Here is a 27,891-nt window from a genome sequence, read left to right on the forward strand (position 1 = left end):
CATCAGAAAGTGCAATCCATGTTTTAAAAACGTTGTAGCTTTATTACTTACAGTATCACACAGCCATTGGGGCCCCGATGCCCATTCATTGGCGCTCGGCGTGTCCCATGCTTGTTTCCACGGGACATGAGTGGATAGAGCTCCTGTCAGTCGGATTGAGTGACATCACTTGTTCCCCATGCTCCGCCCACCAGCCGCCGACGCTATTTGAGAGCAGAGCGGTGATATTTTCTACATAGAGCTGGTCTAGTGTCGTCAATGGGAAGCACACGCAACGGTGCAAAAGCGAGTACGGTCTAGCGAAAATAATTTCAAGTGCAGCACCATGGTTTCCACGTCGACCCCGTGTTTGTGGATTACGCTTTGCCTTCATTTTTGCTATTATATAGACACTGGAAAAGCACAGAATGTCAAAGAAGGTAAGTTATAAAGTTTGCTTCTCTGTCATCCCCCCCCAAAAAACTGAGGCTGTCCGCCTGCGTAGTGTCTAAAATAGGCTACGATGCGAGGACTTTGATACATTGTTGCGAGCGCGGTTAAATAATACCAATTTGATTTATTATTAATCTACACTTAAAAGATGTATAGTTATGACAAGAATCAGCCTTACGTTCTGCGTACGGAGCTGTCATGCAGGCACATTGCATGCCGTCTTCTCGGTTCCCGTGCGCAGCTTTGAGCTTTCAGTGTTTTACGCACGGCAATGACATGCTATTATGGGCTAATGATGATCAGCCGCGTGGATAAGAGTTGTGTTTTTATTTCAGCACAAAATAACCCCTGCTGTCTTTCCAACCGGTCTGTCGAGATATGTTTAACATGTCCAGCTGAGTTTTAGCCTAATATCAATGGATCAATCGCTCGCTCGCCAGCCACTGTTTCGATGGATAAATAAATCTGAGCCGTAGTCTTTCTTTGTACGTCTGTAGCTGTTTATTTATAGAAAATAAAAGATAAACAACAACAACTTCGAATTGTCTGTAAGATTTCCGTGCGCATTGTAGCCTACTGTAGCTATAATAGACTGACAACTATAATGACTGACAACATGGTGTGACCAACCAAGTTGCCTGAATTATCAGGCTATAAAATATATCAAAAATCGGCAAATGCTTCAGGACACGAATAACCCCGTTATGTAAATATAAATTAAATCGACACGTGTAATTAAAAAGAACACTGTAATCGACAGGGAGCCTACGATAATAAAATAGTACGCTACGATTCCCCCCACCATTGTAAACCTCCACAATGATTTCAAATAACAGCCGACATAAACTATGGCCAAATGTGAATATGATCTTAGACGGTCGCCAGGTTTAATCGCTATAAAGTGGAAAAACCTCCGTTATAGATAGGCTAAGTGTGGGTATATGTTAAATTCTACAGAGACCACCAGCCTCCACTATACGGTGTTTATTGTGTTGGACGCGCTGTCCGAGACAGCATCGTTGCGGTTCACGTTTTGGACTGAACAGAAGCGCACTCTTCCACAAACACTACACAAAAGAGCTTTTAGTACAGTTTCACCAAACGCACTTTAACAAAAATGATCGCAAGTTAATAATCAATAATTACCATGCAGAACATTCAAAACTGTTTTCTTTTTTCTTGCCTAATTAAGATGAAAGTATGTATTAATAGACTACAGAGAGGATTTTAAACAGGTGCACTATTTGACCTTTATGGCAAACTTGAACCTAAAAATACTTTGAAATTAGTTGTCATTAGGCTAAATTGACCGAGATGACATAGATAGGCATAGGCTACACAAGAAAGGCCGTCTCATAAGCAGCCAGTGATATAGTATTTAATGCATAAGAGAACGCGTAGGCCATGATGAATTCGCTCAATCCATAGGCTAGATACAGAATGACAGTTAAATCCCTTGTATTGTACACTAGAGTATGTGCCAATGGCCTGTGTTGTGTAGCCGTCATGCTTTATATCTGTTTATGCCCATGAAGGTACCCTTCTGCCACCAGAAACGTAGCTGTTAAAGCACATTAGCCTTTTTTTTTGCATGTTCTGCTGTGGCTGAGCGATGGGAAATTGGGTCACGGGTATGTGTGCTATAGTCTGTGTGGCCTGGCAGACACGCCGTAATACCCATTTGACAATTCTGCATGAGATTTAACCACCTTTGCCTCTTCATTTCCTGTCACTAGTGATTCTATTGGATTCCAAGGCACAACAGACAGAATTGGAGTGGATCTCTTACCCTCCCAATGGGGTGAGTTGTGTGCATGTCCCTGTGCCGTGGGTGAATAAACTGCACAATGGGATTAAGTTAGTAGGCTATCTGAATCTAACTCTGAGAATGTGTGAAATGGAACCAAATGGAACATTCATTGCTCTATTTTTCCTTGTGTGACTCTGAGAATGTACCATTGTATTTGTGTATACCAAATAAATATATACATGAACTAAGAATTGTACTATATATTTGCCCTGCCTTGATGCATGATATGACATATGATAATACTTTGTGTACATATAAATATACACAAATAGATTATCTACTCTTTAGTGCTTGTGTTAGCTTGACCTGTATGGCTGAATTAATTCAGAAAATTTGATAGAATGACACAAAGTATGTGAAAGGCTGCGCAAATAACACTACAAAAGGAGGTTTGGCATCGTTTGGGTGCACTATAAGGCCGGATTACTTCCAAGCGAACTTGAATAGTTAGTCAACTTTTTGTTTGATAAAACACAAAGTTAAAAATTGATGACGGTATAATACAAGCTGGTTAATCATTGTGTAAACAGCATTTTATGGTTATATCTATTTGTCGCATAATATTGTATATTGTACGTGTCATTCTTTGTTTATATTGTAATATGCTGTATTCATATACAGCATATTGTTCATATTGTTTGCTGCACGCCAATTCTCACCAATGACTCAAATCCAATATTGATTGCATATCTCATTGATTATTCTCAATGTCATAGTAAAACACCTTCACTTTGTAACCTCCATTATATTGTAATTACCTCTAGTTTAACCTCCATTGATAATCAATAGATATCTTTATTTCTATTTAGTTCTGAAGACTTCATTCCAATTCACATTTTTATGTTTGATTTCAGTTCACTGATGGTTTTCCCAAGTCAACTTGGGCTTAACCACAATTCTTGCTTTGTTTTCTCTAGTGGGAAGAGATCAGCGGGTTGGACGAAAACTATACCCCCATTCGCACATACCAGGTTTGCCAGGTCATGGAGCCCAATCAGAATAACTGGCTTCGGACTAACTGGATAGAGAAGGGCGATGCCCAGAGGATTTTTGTGGAACTCAAGTTCACTTTGAGGGATTGTAACAGCCTGCCCGGAGTAGTAGGCACCTGTAAGGAGACATTCAACTTGTACTACCAGGAGACCGACTCAGAGGTCGGCAGGAATTTACGAGAGAGCCACTATGTAAAAATCGACACGATCGCGGCAGACGAGAGTTTCACCCAGGGAGATCTTGGGGAGAGGAAGATGAAGCTGAACACGGAGGTGCGCATCATTGGCCCTCTCTCCAGGAGAGGGTTTTACCTGGCGTTCCAGGATGTAGGGGCCTGCATTGCCCTGGTCTCTGTCAAGGTTTATTACAAGAAATGTTGGTCTATCATCGAGAACCTGGCCACGTTCCCGGACACCGTGACTGGATCAGAGTTCTCGTCGCTGGTCGAGGTAGAGGGTGTGTGTGTGAGCGATGCCGAAGAGGAGGCCGATAACGCCCCGAAGATGCACTGCAGTGCCGAGGGGGAATGGCTGGTGCCGATTGGGAAATGTATATGCAAAGCAGGATTCCACCAAAAGGGCGACGCGTGTGAACGTGAGTGGTTGCAGTATTAATTTGCCTTCATGCCTACCAGAATTCCCTGTTTTAAATTGTGTAATTTCATCTTCTATTAGTTATTCAATTTACTATATTAGCATTTCCGTGTAGAAATGTTTCCTGTCAGTGAAGTAAGTTACATAGACATATTCTTTTTTACACTGGAAAAGGCAAGACAAACTGAACATAACATTACCTGGTGCATTTGTGATTTGATTATGCAAAGCAGGTAACTGGCGAATGGCGATTTAGGCCTGGCTGAATAGTTTTGTTGGTAAATAGGATTATACTAACTGATTCAATAAGCAGCAAAGATGGATAAGGTATTCAGACCAGAAATCCTGTGCGTGTAATAATTGGGGATCTATGCTAATTGTTTGATTACCAGGCTCTTAATTTATAGCTGTGCCTCTGTTGACACTGGGATTAAATAATAACTTAGTCTTCAGTTTAGCTCTGTGCTCCCCGGCCTGAACACTTCTCCCTCTCTTACTGGCAGTGAGCCAAGACAATCACTTGCAGAATACACAGGTCTGGAGGAAGTCCAGCCAATCTTTCAGTATCTCTCAGCTCCGGCCAAATGACCCTGACAGAGAGGGAAAACAAATAGCCGCCATACTGTGGCATTTAGGCCTCAGGATATTTATGAAGGAGCCTAACAGGAAGGGCAATTACAGCCGTGGTGGCTATACGTGTTTCTGTGTAGGCCGTAGTGAACATGAACTGCATTGGGCGACAGCAATTAGCCATTGAAATGTTTTCTGTCGGCGTAATTTCTCAAGGGATTATTTTCAGGGCCCACCTGACTTGAGAGATCAAAATCACTTTGGATTACGAGGGGACAATTTAGGTCGCAGCAGACCCCAAGTGCTTCATCTTGTGCCCTGCCTAAATACTTTTTTTCTTTTTTTGCAAAATGGGCAACCACCACCTAAGAAGCTTATGGGGGCTAACAACCAGTAGTAATTGAACGGAATGTGTCTAAGAACAAATTCAAGCTTTAATGCCACACCGACAAGCATTGGGGACCCGGCGAGGGGGAGGTGCTCCACAAAATATATTGGGCAATCCAATTTAGCCTGTCTCAAGTTATGCTATGTGTCTAATGTGGTATGGCTGATAGCCTGATTCAATAGGGAGCACTTTTATTGTTGTTATTTGGGAGTGCATACATGGAAGATAGGGGCAGCTTATTTATACAGCAATAAGATAGCAATGTAGCATTAGAAATATCTTCAGTTATTTAGCTGTATTTTAGCAATAATATCAATATCTATTGTGTTCATTCAAAGTTAATTTAGGTGCCTCCTGCTTTTCCTATTATCTATTGTGTTCATAGTTTTCAGAGAAGAGCAATGTTGTTGAATCTCCCTTCCCTGAAAGTAAGCCATTCTACTCTCCGCTAATGTTTAGGTTTGTTGAGATGAGGTGGCTGTATAATGTACTTTTCATCATAGTGCCTGAAAAGGTGTCCTTAGTGGCAAACACGCACGCACGCAGCCACACACACACACACACACACACACACACACACACACACACACACACACACACGCATGTAACCTGTGTACTTGGATTACATTTCGGTGTTGACAGTGCACCTTTTATGAGTTTTATTTCCACTGAGGCATGAATGGACTTTGTATTAAGGGGTAGTTAATCTAAATAAAATAGAGAATAATCACACTGCAGCATCAGCAGTTCCTCTATTAACAGATCTAGTGACATTAAATTGCCCATTCAGGACTTTCCCCTTGAACAAATAAAAAAAGCTGTTTCTGTCACACTGAGTGACCTGAGTTCAAGCCTAAATTAACTATCCTATCCTTCTTTGGATCCTGATTTGGCCTTGTCATCTTTTTGAGTTAAGGACCATACTGGTGGTCGGGTATACTTGACATTACTATTGACTACGACTGATTTCCAGCATACCACTGTTGGATTGGATTTTGTTAATTTTGGCATGGTATGAAAATCAACTTGCATAAACTTTAAACTTGCTTGAGATAGGTAATCCAACATGCTACTGATTATAATCTTTGTCAAAGTTATTATTTACTAATTTATTTAGTTTTAGAAAGTAGCCGAAAATAGTGCCTGGATAGAGAAGTTGATTTACAAACAAAATTAAAAGGTCCATGACTTATTAACAACATTGACTCAATTATTCAGTAATGTTTAAATGACTGGAGAAAATTTAAATAAATGCTAAATCTAAAACTCATGGACAGGAAAATGGTACAATATATGGCCAAAGTTGTGAATAGGTTATAAACATGTATATAGGCCACTGTACAGACGACGGCCTGGTACGGCTCTTTTATGTTGCCCCCTTATCTAAAAAACATATGAACAAAAGAAGCATGTGCTATTGTCAATATCTGCTGTATGTTACGAAATACAAAATGGTTGTCAGGGAAATATCAGGCGGTTGTTGGGGTGGGGGGAGGGTGGGGGGTGCAGGTGGAGCAGAATGAGTCGAGGTGTCAGTCATGTCATTTGAGGAGCCCCCTCTGTAGCTGCGGAGGCCTCCTCCAAAACGTGTTGTGATCCACTCATTCATCACCGTCACCGAAGAGGGACCACTTGTCTTTCACTCTAACCCCCTCCCCGTCCCTGTCTCTCTTTAACTCTTTGTGAGGTGGACTGTGGCAGTAAAATGTCACTCTTCTATCTCTCTCTCTCCCTCTCTCTCTCTCTCTCTCTCTCTCTCCCTCTCTCTCTCTCTCTCTCTCTGTGTCTCTCTCCACCCTGTTCAGTGGCCTCAGTGTAATGGGTGTTGAAAAAGGCCTGTTGAAGTGTCCCGCAGCCTGCGCGGGGGCTCATTTTGCGAAGAACTGCGCGGTGCTAAAATAGCACCCATTCATTCGCTGGTCTTGTTTAGCGGTGGCTCCTCACTGCAATGGAGCCACTGAGTCGTTTCGAAAGAGAGGGCCCTTGTGGAGAGACATTGCCACCTTTGTCTCGCTCAATCCCGGGAATGTATGTTGTCCAATTCTGACACATCACATCATTGTGGTACTAAGTAAAGTGCCTGGGAAATGATTAACTGTTGACCCTAATCAACTTTCCCTTTTTTATCTTTCAAATGTGAGGGGATCGAGGCCCTATGTGGGGGTAAGCAGAAAAAAAAATCCCTCACCTTGCCCTACTGCTATCGGCGCAAGCTAACAAGAGAATTAATGAGAGGATACAGCATCCTGCAGACGGCGGCACCATCCATCTCAACTGTCAGGGAGGTAGACAGAAGTTAGTCGGAAGGCTGATTGATGGCCTAGCCCCAGAGGGAAGGGCTTGAGCAGTTGGGGTCTGACCACAACAACCAAGGTGTGTGGAAGCCACCGGGGAGCCCAAAGCAAAGCCCCGGCCCACTTCCAGCCAGCTCCAGGGTCCTGGCTTTAAAAAGACATCACTTAGCATTTTAAATGACAACAGGAAGCCGGGTGTCAGGGGGGTTGTCGTGCATCTTGACGCAGCCCCTGATTGATAACGCGTGAGTTTAATGCACCAAATGGTTGTCTTAATTATGCAAATGGTGGGCACGCTCAAACGTCCGCAGGAGTTTCCAAATGGATCTCCAATCAGTCAAGATTGAAATAATCTGGTGACGGATTGTAGCCAGGTTTGTCACTGCCAGTGTTCTGGTTGCTGTGAATAGTGGCATTCTTCTGCAGCCCAGGGCTTTTCCTCCTTGTTGTTTAGCCTGGCAGGTAGCAGTCACAGAAACAGATGTGTCATTCTACACTCCAGGATGTTGCTTCTGAATATGGTTGACGGTTTCCTCCAGTCCCTAAAATTGATTGCTTCTGGGACGGCTGTAAGGTAAACAGCATGAATTCACTTCTGGTAGAGCAAGGTGCAGCAGATTGAAGCATCCACCCCATTGGCATATAATAATAATAATAATAATAATAATAATAACTAATGTTATGTATATATGCATGGGACTAGCTAAACTTTAGGTGAGAGTTTTGAAGATTGGTAGAGAAACCAAAAAGAAGATTCTGATACTGCAAGGTGCGGCAGATTAAAGCATCCACCCAATGGCATACAAATTGTATGTAGATTGATGCAAGGGACTGGCGTAACTTTACTTACAAGTTTGAAGAATCGGTAATATAAAACTAAAATAAATCAAATTTTGAAAAATAGCATAAACAAATGTATAGCTACTGTTGCACTTCTTGGCTTTCACACAAACCTCTCTGGTTTAGAAACTTGGAAGCTTTCATTCTGTGAAGACTAAGCGTGTCCCACCTGTCCCTGTTCTGGGTGTTAGTGGAGGTGGGAGGGGGGGGGAATGACAGTGGTTATGTAATAAGTTATTGATTTTCTTCTTGAGGGAAGATTGAAGTAGAGAGGCATCGGTCTGCACCCTCCCAGAGGGGATGCTCCACTGACAACAAGGCCCGCCTGCTGCTTCTCAAGGTGCCGAGACCCTGGCCCGAGTCGTAATATCACTTTCACCCTGACATGCCACGAGGACACCGCGTTGAACGCCATTGTCTTCCTGACATGGAGGTTGCCTGTCTGATCGCATCCCCTCTCCACCGGCCGGCAAGGAGGCGGCACAGGCTTTTACAAAATAAAAGGCATCTGTGCCACGGTTTGGATAGCTAAAGAGAGCAAAGGACTTCAGTTGCACACAAAAAAAAGAGAAAAGAAAAGAAAGGGGTTATGGCGACCAGGGGGATCGAAGATGTCTGAACCTGTTAGTGCAAGTGGAGATGATTGGAACGTTGAACTACGAGCAGGAGTTCTTTTGTCATGCGGGGAGAGAGTGGGGAGGGTGACGGGGGGTGGGCCGGAGAGGTGACTCCTCTGGCGATCAGGGGTCAACCGCTGTGATCATCCATCTTCCGTCTTTGACAGTGTCCTGTCAGGCTGGGTGCTCACGTTACTAAGCACAAGAGGCATGTCTCCATTGTAGGGCAGCGGACGGCTGCAGCCATGTGTAAATGAAGTTAATATTCACTGACCTTGCACATAGCCCGATCATACACCCTGCTGTCACCTTTGAAATAATTCTGCATGACACCAAGTCACAAAGGTCTTCTTTTTCTGGGAGAGTTGGGGGAGGGCAAAGTATATCTTACCATATGCCTTTGTTTGTGTGAGAATATGGATTGTTTACTTGTGTTTTGCCTATTCATGCAATGTAATGCAGAGGGGCCTCTAATTTAGAATGACAGCTCGGATTCCATTGTGTCTCCACTGCCGTTTCATAGACCTTTATTAATTTTATTTTACTTTTTATACATCGTTAATAGATGTTGTTTGAATAACATCAAACAAATAGAACTACTAGATTTCCTAATAGGTATCTGCAAGATTAGGCTGTGCAAATTAAATTTGATACAGAAACAGTGAAAAAAAATACGAATATGAAGTCTTCTTCATTAAAAAGTATTTTAATTCACTGTTGCACGCACGCACGCACGCACGCACGCACGCACGCACGCACGCACGCGCACACACTCACTAAACATCTGCACCAGCCAGTGCAATCCTCTTTGTGAGTATAACTTTGAGGAAAATATTTAACAAGCCCAACAGCTATGGAAACAAACCCTTCTGGTGAAAAGTTCGGACACTGCTCACATTCGTATTTCATTTGACATGTTGATGGCAGTTGGATCCCACAGAAAAGCCTGCCTTGCCAGCAGCTGAGGCGAGTTAGCGCTTTCATCCAGGGAAGCATTTTATTTCTGGATGTATTTATTCCTCATTCGGAAGTGGTGGTGTGTGTTTAAAAGGAGGACATTGGATCCGGAATTAAAAAACAGAATAGTCTGCTGTTTATTACGGCTGGCCGGATTACAATTCCAAAATGTTCATGCACTTCTGCGTTCTCAGAAGAAGGAACCGTTCTTGGGTCTCTGATAATGAGAAGCAGAAGAAACACAAGTTTTTGAGCGGTGCCTAGCCGCTCCAACTACCAGCTATGTGTGTGTCCCTGTCCCTGTGTATGTCCGTTTCAGCACGGACAGCTGCAGTAGCACTCTGTGACCTGGCGTGGCACTGTTGGGCCGCTAGCGCTGTGTGACTTATGGTTGCATTCTCCGACGTACAGACTACTAAGAATGAATGCACCTTTAGCATTCTTTGCAGTAGAGCTGCTGACACGGAGGATTGGGCCGTGTTGGATGAGATGAGATCACTGGTCCTCTGTGCGGCTGGAGTAGCAGCCCAGATGTGTGGGCAGCAACCGACAGGCATCGGGGGCCAAACAGCCCCCAGTGTGTGTTAGTCAGAGGGAGGTAGGCCACGGGGGCCAGGCCCCAGCAAAGGACTCTCTGCTGATTTAACATTGTTCCATTCCTTTCTATCACAGCAGTGGGACCAGTGGGTGAATGGAGCAGGGAGGGGGGAGGGGGGTTATGGGGCTGGGTCAGGAGGGTATTTTCTAGGCATTGGCACAATTCAGAGATAATGCTTACTTGCTGACAGGGACATTTCCAGCGCTGATTCACTGTGACTGGGGTGGGGGGGCTGGGGTGCAGTATTGGTCAGACCTTTGGACCCTTAGCTTTTATCCCCTGCAAGGAGACTATTTACGCCTTCCCTTAGAAGTCTTTTAGCAGAGCTCTGACTTGCTTGTAGAATGGACCAGTCCCTCCATTATAGGGAGCTGCCAATGCCTGGTTGGCCTAAAAGGTCTCCCCCATCCTCTCTCTCATTTGCCAGCCATGCAAGTCAAATGAAAGGCGATTAGGCAGGGGCATTTTCATGTCACTTAGGATAACTAAAGGCAATTTACAATGTAGGTAAAACTTCTGAACAAGTAACCAATATCCAGTATAGTAGATCCATCTGCATATAGTAGTATCTATAATAATAAATCACACCCCCAGTGTGAAGTGAGCGCTGCCTTTCTTGAGTGGATCTGCTGTACCCACTGTCAAGTACATGACATCATAGTAATTTAGTTTGCAATTTACTTGAATGGGAATTAAGATACACAGATTACACACAAAAAGTCACTTGTTGGACTTAACTTGGAGTGGTTAACACGGCTCAAAAACAGGCAAAGGGACCCAGGAGGAGAGAGGAGTGCTACTAAGGGGTAAAGTGGAGGCTGAATAAGTGAGTTTTCAGACTGCGGCAAGTAGTAAACCCTGACAACACAGCCTGGACTTGACACAGGATTCACTTCCTGCTGAGCTGCACGAGCGAGCAGGCTGTAAATTCTCTAATGTAATGGATTTAATCTTAAAAATGCCCTTCAATTTCCACCTCCAAATCCCTGCAGTAAATCAGCCAGATGGCCTAGAGAGGAAACACGTGTTCAGGTTCGTCTTTATTGCTGTCGATAGCGACTCGAACGCAGCCAAAGCTGTTGTCTTTCGCCTTTTTTTTTGAGAATTATTTTCTCCCTCTGATTCCCACCAAGAATTTCGCAAGATGCATTGAGATTAGTTCTATATCGGTTTTTTTAATCACTTTTCTCTTTGGGCTTGGATATTTTTGATCATGAGGACCAAAAACTGAAAAGTCTCACATATCCAGCTGAAGCAAACAGAAACGACACTGTCAAGCAGTTCACCATATTCACGCAGTGGCCATTTTCTTCTTACCTCATACTACAAACCCCTGGGTATTCATGTCTCATTGCTGACTTGGAACTGATGATGTGTTAACTGTCTGATAACGACCTAAAAGTGACCTGCTTTAGGATTAAATTTAGGGCTTGAATGCTTGCAGCTCTAGCTAACCACAGCATTAGCAGTCATATTTTTAGTATAAGTTAAGCAGTGAGGTAGCTTTGATCATTTTGCCTAGTACATCCAACCAGGCACAAACTTAGGGTTTTCCGTGCTTAGAGGGCAGAGCTGTGTGCCCTCCAACACTGTGTAAGGGAATGCTAATCTTCTCTTTGTTTCTGGTGGAAAGCTACTTATCTCCTGCTAAGCACAGGTACCGCCAATGAATGGCCCCGTTGTCTGTATGTGTGGAGTGTAGCAGACAGAGCCATTCCAACTATGCGTGGGGTGGAGGAGGGAGAGAATTTCGGCACAATATGATATCGTATTCTTGAATCAATTTTAAGCTGGTTGTTTCTAAGGCTCGTTTAATCGACTTTTTTTTCTACCCCATCCATCTCTCATCTCTCTTCCTATTTGCAGTTGTGTTTTGCGACTCCTTGACTTTCTGATGCCTGCGGGGGATGTAGGTGTTTGAAATGAGCTAGTTTGGAGGGGGTTTGACATTGAAACTTTATCTCGGTCCCACGAAGAGCTTTCCAGCAGGGCGTCAGTGCTTTCCTCTTCTCGTGTGTGTTCCGACACTGTTTCCAAGGCGCTGGGGTAGGCGCCTCGTCTCTCTTAGGTGGGAGATTAACATGTCTGGGGCAAAAAACCCCAGCTGTTCGGCTTCTGTCTCTCTTTATTTGAGAGAAAAAGGAGATTTAGAAATGTGCCGTGGGATATGGCTGGACGGCAACAAAGAAAAGAAAACACCTGCTGCTTCCTGTGTTGCTGCTGGTGTAAGAAGACGCGGGCAGAACATCACAATAGGGTCAATTATTTGAACGAGTGAAAGCGAACACAAAGTTTGCAGCAAATTTAGAAATGTCATAACCTTACCGTGTTTTGCAGCAGTGGTGTCCGTAGCATCTCTGTGATAGAGAGCCACAGGGCACTTTGCATACAGAATTGATGCAAAGTTGTACTATCCATTAAGCATGAGCTTAAACTGCCAAACAAGTAGTGCTTTGATTAGCATGCAAAGTGGACACCACACTCGTAAGCCTACACTTTTGAAGTACTAATCATATATTCCACTATTATTTTATCTAGTGTTCTTCGCATCGGTCTGAGGTTTACTCACAACAGGTATTTTCGTCGTTGCTGTGTAAAAATCCCACAGACGTTAGTCCATGAAAGAGATGGTGCTGCAGGCAGCAGGCATAAAATGTCAGCAAACAGAGCTTGATAGATGTCTACACACTGGCCAGCTATTTACCGAGGCAGGAACATAAGTCACATCTAATGAGAGCAACACATGTACCCTTTAGGCCAATGTTAATGCATTCGAAATTAGCTTCATGGGACCTATTAACTTTAGTCTCCAGACACGTGGTCGTGGTCATAATTGTATGCCCCAAATGTAAAACCAAAAACAACATTAGAAACCCAAAACAGGAGTCCCCCCCCCCCCAAATAGCATTTCACGGTTGTCTGAACATCTAGCTAGTCACAGGGCATTTTGGGAAATTGCTGATGGAGAATGTTTACAGCGGCATTAACGCTGAAATGTAGCACAAGAGGACTGATTAAACATGTTTGAGTGGGAATTGGTTTGCAGTGGCAGGCAGCCCCTTCATGCATCTATCCCTGCAGCTGTCCTGTGGTACAGTGTGCAGACAGTTCTTCTTTACATGGAATGGAATGGCATACCTGCAAAACAGATTTGATAGGGCTGGGCTATATATATATCGATATTTATAGATATCTCAATATGAGACTAGATTTGTGATTTCAAAATATTATATGGCAATGATTATTGTTTTATTCTTTGAGAAATGTGCAAAAATAGCCAATCTACAGGCTCACGACACATCACATTGTGAAGATCCATTTCTCCCAGTTGAAGCAACAGCATCACATCAGTATTGCGTCAAGCACACAGGTACAAAAAGACAAATACATGGGTAGAGGAAAATACACAGGGAGGGAAAAAATGTCTCATACAACAAACCACAGATGACAGGTTTCCCACCCTAACTGCGGCCTGTTTTTATAGTCGATATTTATACAAAGAAATTTCCCTATCGGCGTGGCAGAGGCGGTGGCAACTGTTTAAGGAAAAGCAATGGCGTTTAAAAAGAAAATAAACCTTTTCCTTTATCTCGCTTGACCCGTTCCACCTGGCATTCATCAGCAGCGGGGGCGCCCGCGTGATGGTCCTGTCGGCTCCCGCTTCTCTCTCTCTCCCTCTCTCTCTCTCCTCTCCTCTCTCCCTCAGCCTCTTTTATCACTCTAATGGGGTGCTATCTCCAGGCTGCTCCCTCTCCGGGTCTCCGCAGCCCCCTGGCTCCTGCTCGGCTCGCTCGTTCGGCCCTGACGCGCATTCTTTCCACATCCATCCCGACACACGGGCGGATTTAACACATAATCAGGTCCCGCACAGGAGGGAGGGAGGGTGGCTCATAGAGTGGCTAAGGGGGGGAGGGGTAGGAGGGGGCAGACTGGCAGTCCTGACAAGGCTCATCATCATGGTAGGGCCACGGAGACAGAAAGGCCTGACGTGCTAGTTCAACACTTCACTCTGGCTCTCGCGGGCCTGACAGATACAGAGTTCTTTCCGGCACTCCCACACTGTGTCAATGCCCCCCCAATGGTCGCTTTCAACCCTAACCACAGCACTGTGAGACATGTGAGGCTCAATATTTCAACTATCCCACTATCCTCTATTTAATAGATATGTGTTTTCAATCTATTTACAGACAAACAGTGTTAATAACCACTTAAGCCTTATACTTCATTGACCTGGGTCAAATCTCCTCAGTGAAATAGTCAGTCTACAAGCTCACAACACGGCGCCTTGTGAACTTGTAGACCATTTTTCGTAAATGTTCGCCTAGTTTTGCTGAACGTTATTCACCATCATCATAACATGCCCAGAATGCTATGGTGTATGTGGTTAATTTCACTCGGGAGAGTGTAAAGATTTGACCCAGAGGATTTTACTGTGTGTTTATATAAATACATTGAAAACACGTTCCCCCTCCCCCCCCGCTTCGGCTGTAATGGCAATACCTACTCTAGGGCGCGTTTTTGAAAGGCGATCTGTCAGCAGCAGTATGGGTATAAGATTAACAGAGGGGGAAAAAGGCTGAAGTGCCATGGCGTCACACCCAGACTGGCGAAATAATTATCATGTACTTTGGCCACAGGAAGGGATATGTCAAGCTGTCATAAGAGGTCGCCGTGAGTCCCCTTTTTTCTCCCTTCCTCTCTGTCCTTCATCCTGAGTGTCGTGCAGCCGCCAAGCAGCGAGAGCAGCTGGACACAGTTCAAGAACGTTAAGAAGCTCAGCTTAGAGGGAAAAGGGAAATAAACCAATATCTTAGGGAAAAAGAATATAGAAATCCACTTTTCCCCTTCCTCTTTTCCCCTCCCTCTTTTCATTCATGTGTGTATGTGTGTCTGCGTTAGATAACGCCTTCTTTGTTTCATCCCCTCTCCTCAGCCCAGTGTGTGCAGCGATTGAGACATTTTTTTAAGTCGCCGGGCATGGTTTGACTGACTTCTATTCTGGTTCTTTTTGGGGGCCTCTGCTTTGCTCTGTCTGTCTGTTCTCTTCTGTGCATAAAAATCGCTGACTGCAGCTAGTTTCCTCTGAATAAAAGTGCTTGACCGCTGGAAAGGGGGAAATTACAGACGCTGGTTCTGGTAGCCTTGCTGAGGAGCCGGCTGGAATGTAAGCCTCCTCTGCTTAACCTCAACCGGGCTCCTCTAAGGGCTGACTAATTTCTCAGTGTCGTAAATGAGGTGGCAGTCATGTCTGCTGCTTAGCTTTTTTATAAGCCGTGCCCATGCCAAGAACACAAGGCCATTAGTCCACCTTTATCCATACACCAGTGTAGGAGAGGAGCAACAAAAGCAGGCAGCCAGTTGTGCAGTTTATCCCTACAAATGTAATTACAAAGTTGTCCTGCAAGGGCCCCGGTGTCACGTCAGGGCAAGTGATGGATTATCAAGGGGTTTCATACACTGCTTTCTGTGTTTGCGCGTCAACATGTGTCACTTAGCGCGTCAGTCATTTTGTCAGCTAAGTAGGCTACCGTGTGAGAAAGGATGCCAGGCTAGCAATTACATAGCCATGACACAAAGAACAGACCATGTTTAATTGGCTCACAGGTATTTTAACTCACAGGGGATGTTCTGCTGCTGTAGGGAAATCAAGAGTAAGAACCTGTCACTCACTATCACACCATCTTCAACTATTAGTTGGCTAGTACCCGTTATATTGTTTGAGGAATTGCTGTGTGCGTGTGTGCATGTGTGTGTGTGTGTGTGTGTGTGTGCATGTGTGTGTGTGCGTGTGCTGCTGGGGCAGGAATGCTGGGCCTGGGACGGCAGTGTTTGTGCATGTCACTCACTCTCACCATCAGCGGTGGGGAGAAAGGACAGCGGCTGCATGAATACTTTGCTCTGCATGTCATGCAGCCGTTTGATTTTCGAAAGCCTAATTTGCCGGCTTGCTGCTTCTGTAAACATTTCCGGATGCCAAACCCAGTCAGACACGTTGATAAACACAGGGCTGTCACTGAAAAACGTGGAAAATAAACCCATGTATTGCATGCAAAACTCTTTAAGTTCTCTTTGTGTTGACTTTAACGATGCCCGCCCGCCCTGTTCTAAGGGCGCCTGTGCTTGTCCGAAAAAAGATTCATAGAAGGTCAGAGAGCAACATCTGATAAAATGTTATCCCAGGGGCTGCTTCTCTGTGAAGAATTGTGTTGTTAGATATGATTTAGTGTAACTGTCTCTCACTTGTAGGCGATGCAGATACATTGCTCACAGAGTGAAATCTCTGGGCAGAATATCACCTATAGAATCTAAGAATTTAGTATTATTTTCATGAGTGGCCACAGTATGGAGCACAAGGACGCGATATTAAATTATATCACACGTGTACGGTTACTGATGACACAAATGTGTGTTTTTGTGTTCACTGCCATCTCGCATCATACTTCTATGCTAATGTTCCAACAGTAAACAAACATGGTGGTTCTCAACCTTCTCTGGTTCCGGGCCCACCTGATTCTTTTTTGGCAATTTCACGTGCATTTTCAGAGCATGTTTATTTTAATGATCAGTACATCTGTAGTTCTGTTCCTATTGATCTGTCAAAACAATGAAGAAGAAAAATATATTTTAATAGTAATGTAAAACATTAGCATCTGGTGAATGAAACAGTTGAAATCGTACGGCCATTTATTCTGAGAAACCCAGCCAGCGCGTCCCCTCGCGGGTCCCACCACCGTCTTAATCTAGGCCAATGGGTTCTCTGGTCCGTGTGAGTGACAGTCGCGGTGGGAGATCCGCCCCGCCGGTCTCCGCTGGGCATGAATTCCCCACACACCGGCCACCCGGCAGAGCAGACGAGTGTCTTCGAAACCCAAAGGCAAACAAGACACTGGCTGCCTTATCGGAATGTTTAAACAGGACTCGCATGGCGGGAGAGAGAGCGGCCTCTTAAACAGCGGCTGGCCAATTTTTAACCTGCTGGGGAGGGTCTTTCCCAGTGTCATACTGTCATTATCAACACAGGCAGTCGGCACGGGAATATTTGCCTAACAATATCTAGAGATCGCCACAAGATATGATGGGTTTACTGCAGTGCTCGTTGAACTCTATCACGGATAAGGATTGCACAGAACAGCGAAAACTATGCTGAGCAAGAGCTTGCAGACTTGCACTGTACAAAAAGAAAGAAAAAACCCCTGCAGTGTAAAAATGGACCATCACGGGTCCAATTCTAATACACTTGGAGTTAGATGAACACTCAGGATTGTATGGTGTGCCGTACGCACATTTCGGTGGGGTCAGCGCACACCTCTTGAAGGCCTGTTTTCAATTACCATCCCTCGCAGGTAAAGTAATAGGCCTAATATGAAGATAAAATCATGCCGTTTTCCTCCCCGGCTGAAATCAAAGGTCCAGTTTCACGAGGCCGTCGCGAAGCGGGTAAATGGAGAATGACAAGGCTTTCATGTAGATGAAATGGGGATACCCCAGCCACCCCTTCATGCTGCTGTGAAGGTGTTAAAATGAGGAAACCTAGTTTCTTCTAAGCCATAAAAAAGAAAATAATCTAGGCCCATCACAGAGGTGCGGTCCTATTTTGAATCCCTATAGGAAAGAAAGGGGAGAGACTCATGTAACAGATTTGAAACAGTGTACAGGAATCATTGCCTATTTCCCACAGAGGCTCATGAAAAATGCATTTTTTGGGATATTTTGATAGTTTGCATGCAGAGCTATTCACAGACATAGCCATATAGATTCCTTTCAGATTGTATAACAAAATGGCATGGCCTAGAGAGCAATTTTTTCCACCAGGCTTAGCTCCGATTTCCACAAACAACGGGTCACTGTAGATTAGCTGACTTCAAGTGTTGAGGGCCAAAGAAGAAAAAGAGAGAGAGAGAGTGATGCCAGACCCCAAATAGACATTTCCCTATGCTCTAATACTTAAAACGTGATTTTGGACCATGGCAAAGGCATGGCATGTGGTTCACAAAGCTGTTCCTAAGAACCTTTGTTTGTTATGCTGATGTTGCTTAGCCTTGGACATAAAGATTGTTTCCGTCTTTATCGGATTGTACCCATTTAATCCATTCTGGACGGGAACCCCTTTTGGTGTTTAACTAAGCATTATGTTATACTTTAGCTATTGAAAAATAGCAGATCTACGGTGACGCGTGCTACGAGCTTGTAGGTCTGCTATTTTTGAAAAATCGTGAAAATTTGACACAAATCTTTGAATATATATTCTTTCAGAGCGAACGTTTTTTTTATTTCGACGTCAGGCCTAATTGATCACTGAACCACAGTAAACCTGGTGTCCCCTATTTTGGGCATGTCGTAATAGGTAATAGACATTTTCAAAAATAGCTATATATATATGCTTGGTTTATACCGTATGCCGGTGTTGCGCAGCGAAAAAGGAAGATGTACAAGCTCACAACATGTAATGGAGCTTTGTGTTGTGGCAGTGAGCTTGTGGATCGACTATATTCATTGTATGATGGTGTCACACATGGCCCAACATTTTAATTGGCTGTTTCCGAATTGGTTGTTGACTGTCAAGCCCGTGCCCTATACACATACAATCAAGGACCTTGAACACACACCATTAGCTGAGTCATATAACTAATTGCATTTGTTGTTTCATACATTTGTACAAATGGCATTTTTAAGTAATGTAACACATTACTTAAATGTAAACGGTTTTAAATATGCTTATTTATTGACACTGAATATAAATTGTTTGTTGGTCACCTGTCTCTCGTAATCCTGTTGATTGGAATGGGCCAAGCACTGTACAGGAGGAGGGGTGTTTGTTCATGTTGGGATTATATTTTGTCTTATTTTTCAAATCTGATCAGCCCACGGTGCCTGTGGAATTGTAGGTCAGTCCTTGGATTTCCATTCTCGGGTAGTGGTCATGAAAGGTCACCTATTAGGGTGAAGTTAAAAGGCCTACTGTATAGAGTATAATTCACTTCCATTTCTTCAAGAACAGTGATTGGTCCAAGGTCTCTACTTGGCTCACCCCCTGTCCAACGGTTCCTTTAAACTTTGAAGCTGTTGTAAGCAACCAGCTAGACTGCTTTACTAATGTGAGCAGTTGTTTATTTTCCCAGGGGAAAAAGTTTCGTTATAATATTTTTGATCTGCTTTGAACTCTGTCAGATGAGCCAGCGGATGAGCCCCTAGGGGCCCGGTTGCACCAGATATAGCAGCTGCGCTTGAGATGTGAACGCAAGCATACGATAGTAGTCATATGTCCCATCATGCCCTAATTTGTAATGGGAATTACAAGTGTGAGCCAAATGCTCCTGTTCAAGTCATTATTTATGTGTCTCTTTTCTCTTCTAAATCTCTTTCTAGCGTGTGGCCGTGGCTTCTACAAGTCTTCGTCCCAGGACCTTCAGTGCTCCCGGTGTCCAGCGCACAGTTTCAATGACCGCGAGGGCTCCTGGCGCTGTGACTGCGAGGATGGATACTATCGAGCGCCCTCTGACCCGCCATCTGTGGCCTGCACGAGTAAGTAATGCTGCTGTTGTGAGGTAAACGCTTAAGACAGGAACATGCCCCCACAGCACTGCTGCCCACACCCACATGCTTTCAATCTGGAGTGGAAGGGTCTAAAAATAAAACCTTGGATTAGTTGTAACTTCCCCCCAGTGTGTCTTCATAATTATGTGCACAGGCCTTGCACGTCTGTTCTTTGTCGCTAATGACGAGTGGAGCTATTTGCCATTTCCCGCCGAAGACGACGCAATTATGGCCGGCAGTGGCCGACCGAGGCGGGCACCCCTGTGTCACTGTGGCATTTGTCCCGGCTGGAATGGCGGCTGTGGTGACAGCCATCGACGGCCTGTGTAAACAAGCTTTGTGTAAACTTCTTTGTGTTTGTCTCTGTGCATGGCTGCTGGACAACTTTTAACCAGGGAATGGTGCAGAAACTAGCCCTTTGAAGCGTTCGTACAACACATTCTCCTTTGAGTTGCACGGGGAATGGAGCCTTTGGCCCTGGTCAAACAAGACTGCAAGAGCTGTAAACACAATTTCTGTGCTGTTTCTCTTTGGCAGTAATTGCCTGATAATGTATCACACAGGTCACCCACCTCATGGGCAGGCCAAGAAACTCAGGGAAGTTCAATTAAACAAATCTTAAAAGCAAAGAGAGACCGGATAAAATAGTAACTCAGATCATGTTAATCTGATAGCAGTTAACTCTGAGAGTCGGGTCCATTCTTACACCCTCAGATTTAAATTGGCACCGAGGATTTGCACAGTGAGTTCTGTATTGTCAACTGGCCCGGCCCACGTCGTGGGAGCCAAGCCTCCCTTCCCACACAGCAGACAAAGTAGGCTAACTCACAGCGGTGAAGCTCTGTGAGAATACGAGATCAATTGGGTGTGTGCGTTCGTGTTTGTACACATGCGCACGCATGTGTTTTTGCGCGTGCAAAAAAAGGAAGAAAGAGAGCAAATGTGGAGATGCCAAGCAAGCATGGTAATTTATAGCATATGGAAGGGACTGCCATTATTTACTCAAAAGAGTGAAACTTTTGTATATGGCGAGGTGAAAATAAAAGTCACCTGGGATACGGTCTGTGCTGCAAAGCTGCCACAGGCCTCTGTGCGATTTAACGGTGTAAAGGTTATACGACAATGATATCTTTGTTGGCAATGGATGCCTGTAAAGCATTGTATTTAATACTAGTCCCTGTTCTGGGCATGTCACAATAGACAAACATTTAGCAAAAATAAGAAAACATCTCCAACCTCACAAACTAGTCTCTTTTGGACACATTGTGAGCTTGTAGATCGCCTATTTTCAGGAAAGAGATTTAGTGTTGACGGGGGAAAAGGAGGGGCCAAGAAGAACAGACTCCCATGGGGGACCCTGGTCAACGGAGTATAGGGGTTTAAGTGGTTCATTAAGTGATATTACACCCGAGGGTGTTCTTTATCATCATTAATGCACGCCTGCGATGCTGCAGGAACTCGCCCGCATTCCTGTGATGCTGCAGGAACTCGCCCGCATTCCCAAAGACATTGCAGAAGTGCATTTAAGGCCGATAAAGAACACCCTTGAGTGTAATATTGCAGGTAATCTTTTTTTTTATCCACTACGAGCACAAATGTCCCAATAAACTAGCTAGGCTAGCCACAGAGTCTGAGCTCTGGGAGAACTTTGTTTTAATTAGGTGTTCCTTTGCGCTGGTTTAAGCACGGCTAGAAAGCTTTTTCAACCAATCAGATTGCTGAGAACATCCTGAGAAAACGGGGTGGTTTCATGCTTTATACCCACGGCCACGGCGATGTTCGAATGTCAGGAGGCGAGGTCAGCAAAAAGTTCAGCTTTGTGGCGAGACGAAGCGGTAGCCAACCAGAAGCTCACTGTGGTCGTGAACTAGGCGTGGACTAGACGTACACATAAAGGTGGTGTAGATGTTTCAGACGTTTCGTACACACCGAATTGGCGGAACAAAAATGCTTAGCGGAAAACTGGAAAACCTGTTGGTGTGAATCGGACATAAGACTCTTTCTCCTACTGCCCTCTGTTCCTGTGTGTGTATTGCGTGCGTGCGTGTGTCTGTGTATGGGCGTGCGCCCGCACGCGGAAGCGCGCGTGTGTGTGTTAGGTAGTAGGTGTTTGTTTTCAACTATACATTATGTATTTATTTTGAAAATAACCAATTTCTCAGTTTAGTGTCCTTGTGGAGCAATGCATTTCCTTGGGTGGTGGGGGGAGGGGGGGGGGGGTAAGCCGAAGAAATTCATGATGAATGAGTCTTCCAAATTATGGGGAATATTTATTAAAAACAACAGTATGTGAGATAGAAGGCTCCTCCAGACACAGTAACGTTGATTTAACCTCAACATTTCCTGTGCTCTCACTAACACATTATGATCTATTAAATGCATTAGCCTGATTTAATCGCTGCACTTTCAATTGTACCCTGCCACATTTGGGGCTAAAATGTTGTGTTAGCATTACTGGAGCATAATTTAAATCAGCGGTGCACCTTGCAGTTGCACTAGACTTGCTGTCAGTCTGCTAGCCGTGCCCCATGGTTTCTATTAGGAATGCAAGGCATGTTGGGGAGCTATTTCAGGGAAAACTGCATTTAGAAATGTTTCCCCACCGTGTCTATTGAGGAACAACAAACTGCCTAAGTAAATGTCAAAATAACAAAGCATCCCTTTAGGGACATTATCTCCTACTTTTCCGCAATAACTACTTAACCCAGTTACCTTGCCATGTGACACAGAACAAGATAATAATGCAGGGCTAAATAGTATAGAGTGATTTCTTTTGCGACAATGTTGTTTCCCTGTGTCCTGTGCTCTGTCCTCTGTTGAGAATCACCTTGGGAAACGAGTGCAACAGTCCCCTTGTAGTGGCAGAATGCACGGCTCAATTCCCTTTCATTAACCACTTATGCCCTATATCAGGGGTTCTCAACCCGTGGGCGAGACACGGCCAAAGCATTTCCGGGGGGGTCCCCAGGCAAAAATGTTGAGAACCCCTGCCCAGTATACTTTGTTGTGCAACAAATTGCAAAAATAGCCCATATACAATCTCACAACGCATCTGTGAAAATGTGAAAAAATGCCTAAAATAGGGACACCAGTGGTTAAGGACCTTGTTCCAATGTGCCATTATATGTAAATATCTGTTCTTGCCTCATGATTCACCTTCCTGTTCACCCTTATTCGTGGAATTGTTCCGTGGCTTTCCCATATATGCATCTCCTCAATCATTCCCAGAGTCCCCCGAGTCAGTGAGACCAAACAGTAGTGCACTCTTCCAAGCCTGATCTATAGCGGCTGAGCTGTAATTGAAAATGAATTTGCACCGGCTGAACAAATAGTTTGATTGACAGATTTTTGAAATGAGGGGGGGTCAGAAAGCTACCATATCTTAGGCCTTGGCCAAACAGTGCGACAGATCTCTGGCTCACGAGGATTACGTGTGTGTGTGTGTGTGTGTGTGTGTGTGTGTGTGTGTGTGCGCACGCGCGCACGCGTGCGTGTGCGAGACCGAAATTTGAGACGTAATTACGATGAAGATGTCACATGGGGATACGGGGAGCGATAAGCCAAATCTGTGTTGAATAAAAGACATGGGGAAACAAGGAAGGAGACTTAAGATCTCTTGTTTGTGGAATACTTGCTCACATCATTCTCATGCAAATCTGCGAGAGAAAGGGACATATAGGCCTGTGTGTGGGGGTGAGCTGGAGGCCCATAGGCACGTCTCCAGTAGCGTAGGGGAGCGCAGACTTTGGAGTTGTTGTTGACAGTTTCGGGAGTGGACATCAATCATGCAACAGCTGTGCGCGGCGGACGGCGCTTGCATGCGGTCTTGAAAAGGGCAGTTGTCAGCCCTACTTCTCTCCACCCCGACTCCCCCCAGCATGTCCCCTCGCTCAAATATGCCACAGCAACAAGTTGACATCCTTCAGAGTGCCCGTCCTCCTGCCTGTAGCGGCCTTTGAAGGGATGTCAGAAATCTTTTCAAAAAAATGAGATGAGATACCCTTCTTCTCCCATGCTTTGCCGTGCCGTCAGCGTCTGATTGTTAATGCACGCCGACTTTCCTGGTTTGTTTTATTATTTAAAGGAAAGTCTGCGGCCCACTCGCCTTCTGTATTCTCTGTCTTCTTTGAGAAAGACGGTAGGAAAGTTGACAGGGTGACAGCATATAGGGCAGCGGTTCTCACATGGTGAGTCGAGGCACACTCGTGTGCCGCGAAGTCCTGGTGGTGTGCAATGGGATATTGTCACAACCATAAATTATTTTCGCAATACAACTATGCGAAAATGTGGGAATTATTTATTTTTAACTACTGTATGAGTACTTTGTGCACACTTATTATTAAAAAATAAATCACAATCGCGCTCTTATCATCCTACATCATAAATACATCATCTCATTCTGGCCAATCGCAATTTGCGTCCTCAATTTTGTCTTCAATGTTTGTGTTTACGCTCTAGTTTTTGAGGGGTGCTAGCCCCTCCTATAAACAGCTATAGTGTGGATTCTGTCTGAACACAAACATTAAATGCCATTGATAATGGATGGAGAATTTACGTCACATATGTCTGAGCAAATCGGCATATGTATGTCGGTGGGAACCCTTGACCAATAAGAGACCACCATTCTTGACGGGTGTGATTTATTTGACACAAACACTCAAAACTAGTGTTTAACGTTTTATTTTGCCATTAGTACTTACAAATCAATGTTTAGTTTGTTTAAGGATAAGAGTTGATTACACTTGTTATAGAGGCTATTTTGCACAGATACGGACACAGGTGTGCTTTGAGATTGAGATATTATTACGCTTGCAAACTACTGGCATAGGGTATGCAGGGCACACTGCTACGGATAGGGGGGCAGCCAACATCAGGCAGTGTTTTACCTGTGCCACAAAATGATTGGCGGCGAGGTCAAGGGGTCAAATCGCGTATTTGTGGAGCGCGGATTACTCCATCGGTTGATTTTAATACGGCTCACACCCGCTGCCCCTCTCACCCCCTTTTCCAATTAGAGCATGGCTACAGCCTGTGGAGGTCCGAGGCAGTGCCCGAGTACCTCTCAAGGCAGATAAGTGTCGGATTCTTTTCTCCCGAGTTTTGTGTTTACTCGGTTTCTCACACGACTCTGTGCCGAGCAGAGACCGGCTTCACACTATGACCTAAAAAAGACAGACAACTACCACTCTCCGGTAGCTTATTAAGACGGTGTGTGCCTGGGTTTACTCTGGTGATGGCAGATGGTAGCGGGACGACACCATGGGTTGCCAGGCTCAGCTCAGGAAGCTCTTGTATTAAACGAACATTGTTTCATTCCACTCTCTACCTTTTTGTATTTATCAACACGCCGAGTGTACTGAAAATCTACAACAACGCACGCACGCGCGAATAAATGATAATTACATTGAATCCTTCCATTCCCTGAAAAATCACGTTTTGGACATTGGACAAGGTTTCCACCCTGACAGCGAAGATATTCTGGGAGCTTATATAGTAATACACGATGGGCTCCCTGTATACAGTATGTTCTTCACACCGTTCACACATCCAGTCTGCACTCGCCCACACTTCAGAGAGAGAGAGAGAGAGAATACAGAAAGAAGACCGAAAAGAGGTAGGATAGTGAGAGAGAGAAAAAAAGAGAAAGGCAGTGGGATAGCGGCAAGCCCCTGAGCTATGAGGCTCAGCAATTAGAAGCCAGAGTTATACATAGCCGCATGTGGGTGACATGCGCCGAAAATAGCTGATCTACAAGTTCACAACATGTCACGCGCCCCCACACATTGAGACAGCGTGTCAGACGTGACGTGAGCTTGTAGATCGGCTGTTTCCATGGTGCTACATTCGCGCGCAATTAAGTATAAATCAAGCGTGACAGTGAAGAGTTGGAGGATGTGTCGCATGCTGAGGGAGCCGGTGAGTGTGTGTGTTTGTGAGTGTATGTAGTGTGTTTGTGTGTGCAAGCATGCAGGAGCAACACATCCTGAGAAACGGGGGAGGACTAGCCAGGCCCAGCCGCTGTGATTTCAGCTAAAACAGCCAGTGCATCCTATTGGTTCAACCGATCTGAGAGCCCACCCCCGCCCCCCCCCCCCCCCCTCATCCACTCACCTCCCTGGTAGAAAACAGCGGAGAACACTGACGTCACCAAATTTAGAGCCACGCCCCTCTGCACTATTATTGGTTAGCGAAATAAGTTATTTTTATAATAACTTTATTTATTTACTGTATATAGCACTTTTCTGGACAAAGTCACAACAAATTCACTGAAAAAGCTGGAAAATCGAACACAATTAAATAGATGCAACATAGCAAATCAACAACCTACAGCCAGCTGGCCAACAGTAGAAAGCATATTTAAAGATGCAATAAAAAACAACAACAATGTAATAGATAAAAATACCGACAAAGTTTAGTGAACAAACATTGTTCACTTGTTTAAAACATTGAGATGTATAGGATGCAATGGTATCTGCTTGTCGGATGGTTTTGGGAAGGGTGTTCCAATTTTTTGGGCCACGGACAGAGAAGGCTCGTTCTCCCTTGTTTATGCGATGGAATTTCTCGGGAACCCTTAGGAGAGCCCCGTCTGAGGACCTAAGGGTACGGGGAGGGTTATAGGGGTGTAGGAGATCAGCAAGATATTGGGGTGCCGAGGGTGCTCAAGCATTTTGAGTCGAATGCAAGCACAAATAAAAGCCTGGGTACCGAGGCTAGGGGAGGACGAGGCAAGAGGAGGAAAACGTGGCAAGGAGTCCTCCTGTCTGTCTGACTGACTGTCTAGAAAACAAAGGGCGAGGGACTCGGGTCACACTGAAGCAGGGGGGTCAGTCATTCGAATCTAATTTCCTCCCGCCTCTTATTATTGCAGAAATCGGCAGCTTTGATCTCGTGACACCCGAGTCCAAAATGAGAGCGGGCGTGAGCCAGATGAGATGCTATCGTTAGTAACCTCGGGCCACGGAAAAGTAGCACAAAAGAGACTAGAGGTGTGTGTGTGTGTGTGTGTGTGTGTGTATTGCGCGCACGTACATGCTTTTCTGAGCATGTACGTACATACATGCGCACAGCTCCCCCACACTCGGCTACTTTGGGACATGAGAGTGGCTCGAGTGTGTCGGGGTCCAAGGCCGAAGTTGAGTGTTGCACGGTTAATTCTCACTTGCCTCCACTTCACCTGCCACGTAGGTTTTTCCCACAGTAATCTCTAAGGTGTCCCCCCCCACACACACACACACACACACACTCTCACACACACACACACACACACACACACACACACACACACACACACACACACACACACACACACACACACACACACATAGACTAAGCATAAATGTATAGATGGATATATCATTCCACTTCGTTCTAATAGGCAGGATGTGGCCAACTAAAACACAAGCGATGGATGACTCCTGAATATCTGCCTTAAATCTTTTGCTTTATGCATATTCATCATCTAATTGTAAGTTAACGTGACACATTTAAATGAGACAAGAGGCTCCCCCTTTCCCTGAGACTCAAAGCATGTTCCATGTGAGAAATACAGTTTAGTCTCCTTGTGAAGGAAGTGAAGATGTTTTAAAAACAGTCCATAAATGAAAGAATACAAGTCATAATCTTTACTGCGTTAGGGAGGAATAAAGCATGCGCTCAATTTATTTCTATCAACATCTGGGCCATAAAGAAATACTGAAAGCCTGGAATCCGAATGATAAAAGGAGCCATTTGTTATTCATGGTTTTATGAGATGAGCTAATCTCCTAGCCATTACATGAACATTTCCAGGCAAACAGTCTGTGTTCCACTACAGTTCGGGGAACTATTGGAATTGGTGGTTATTGCACGTCAAGTATTATTCTATATGGCAGCTATTGCCGAGGCAATAATGGCGGTTTTTAAGCTTGTACATAAATTCGCTGGTGAGTCAGACGCTCTTTCTCTTCATTTTTATATATCTGTACTTTTTTTTCTTCTTTTTTTTTTCTTTTTACAAAGACGTTAAGTTTAAGTGTCTTCTGTATGATGTATCGAGAAGAAAAGCCAGTAAACTCCTGGTCTCTGCTGGTGGGAGAGATGTACATATTGCGGAGGATTGAGAGAGAAAGTAAGAGAGAGAGAGAGTGTGTGTGTGTGTGTGTGTGTGTGTGTGTGTGTGTGTGTGTGTGTGTGTGTGTGTGTGTGTGTGTGTGTGTGTGTGTGTGTGTGTGTGTGTGTGTGTGTGTGTGTGTGTGTGTGTGTGTGTGTGTGTGTGTGTGTGTG

General features: G+C 44.6%; 1 protein-coding gene across 5 annotated transcripts in view; it reads left to right on the forward strand.

Moving 5' to 3' along the window:
* The first annotated feature begins 257 nt into the window (after positions 1 to 257).
* The window catches only part of epha7 (eph receptor A7), an 88,270-nt gene continuing 60,636 nt past the window's right edge, over positions 258 to 27,891 (forward strand). For 4 of the 5 annotated variants that reach the window (XM_080790493.1, XM_080790495.1, XM_080790494.1 and 1 more), the window contains exons 1-4: positions 258 to 419; positions 2,169 to 2,233; positions 3,160 to 3,829; positions 19,459 to 19,614. In XM_080790493.1, coding sequence (XP_080646619.1) covers positions 326 to 419; positions 2,169 to 2,233; positions 3,160 to 3,829; positions 19,459 to 19,614 — 985 coding nt within the window. In that variant the 5' untranslated portion in view covers positions 258 to 325. Of the gene's footprint in view, positions 420 to 2,168; positions 2,234 to 3,159; positions 3,830 to 19,458; positions 19,638 to 27,891 lie in introns of all 5 variants that reach the window. The other variant, XM_080790497.1, reaches the window with a different exon arrangement.

Source organism: Protomyctophum bolini (assembly GCF_963924005.1).
Source record: "Protomyctophum bolini genome assembly, chromosome: 19".
In the NCBI taxonomy this organism is placed as follows: Eukaryota; Metazoa; Chordata; class Actinopteri; order Myctophiformes; family Myctophidae; genus Protomyctophum; species Protomyctophum bolini.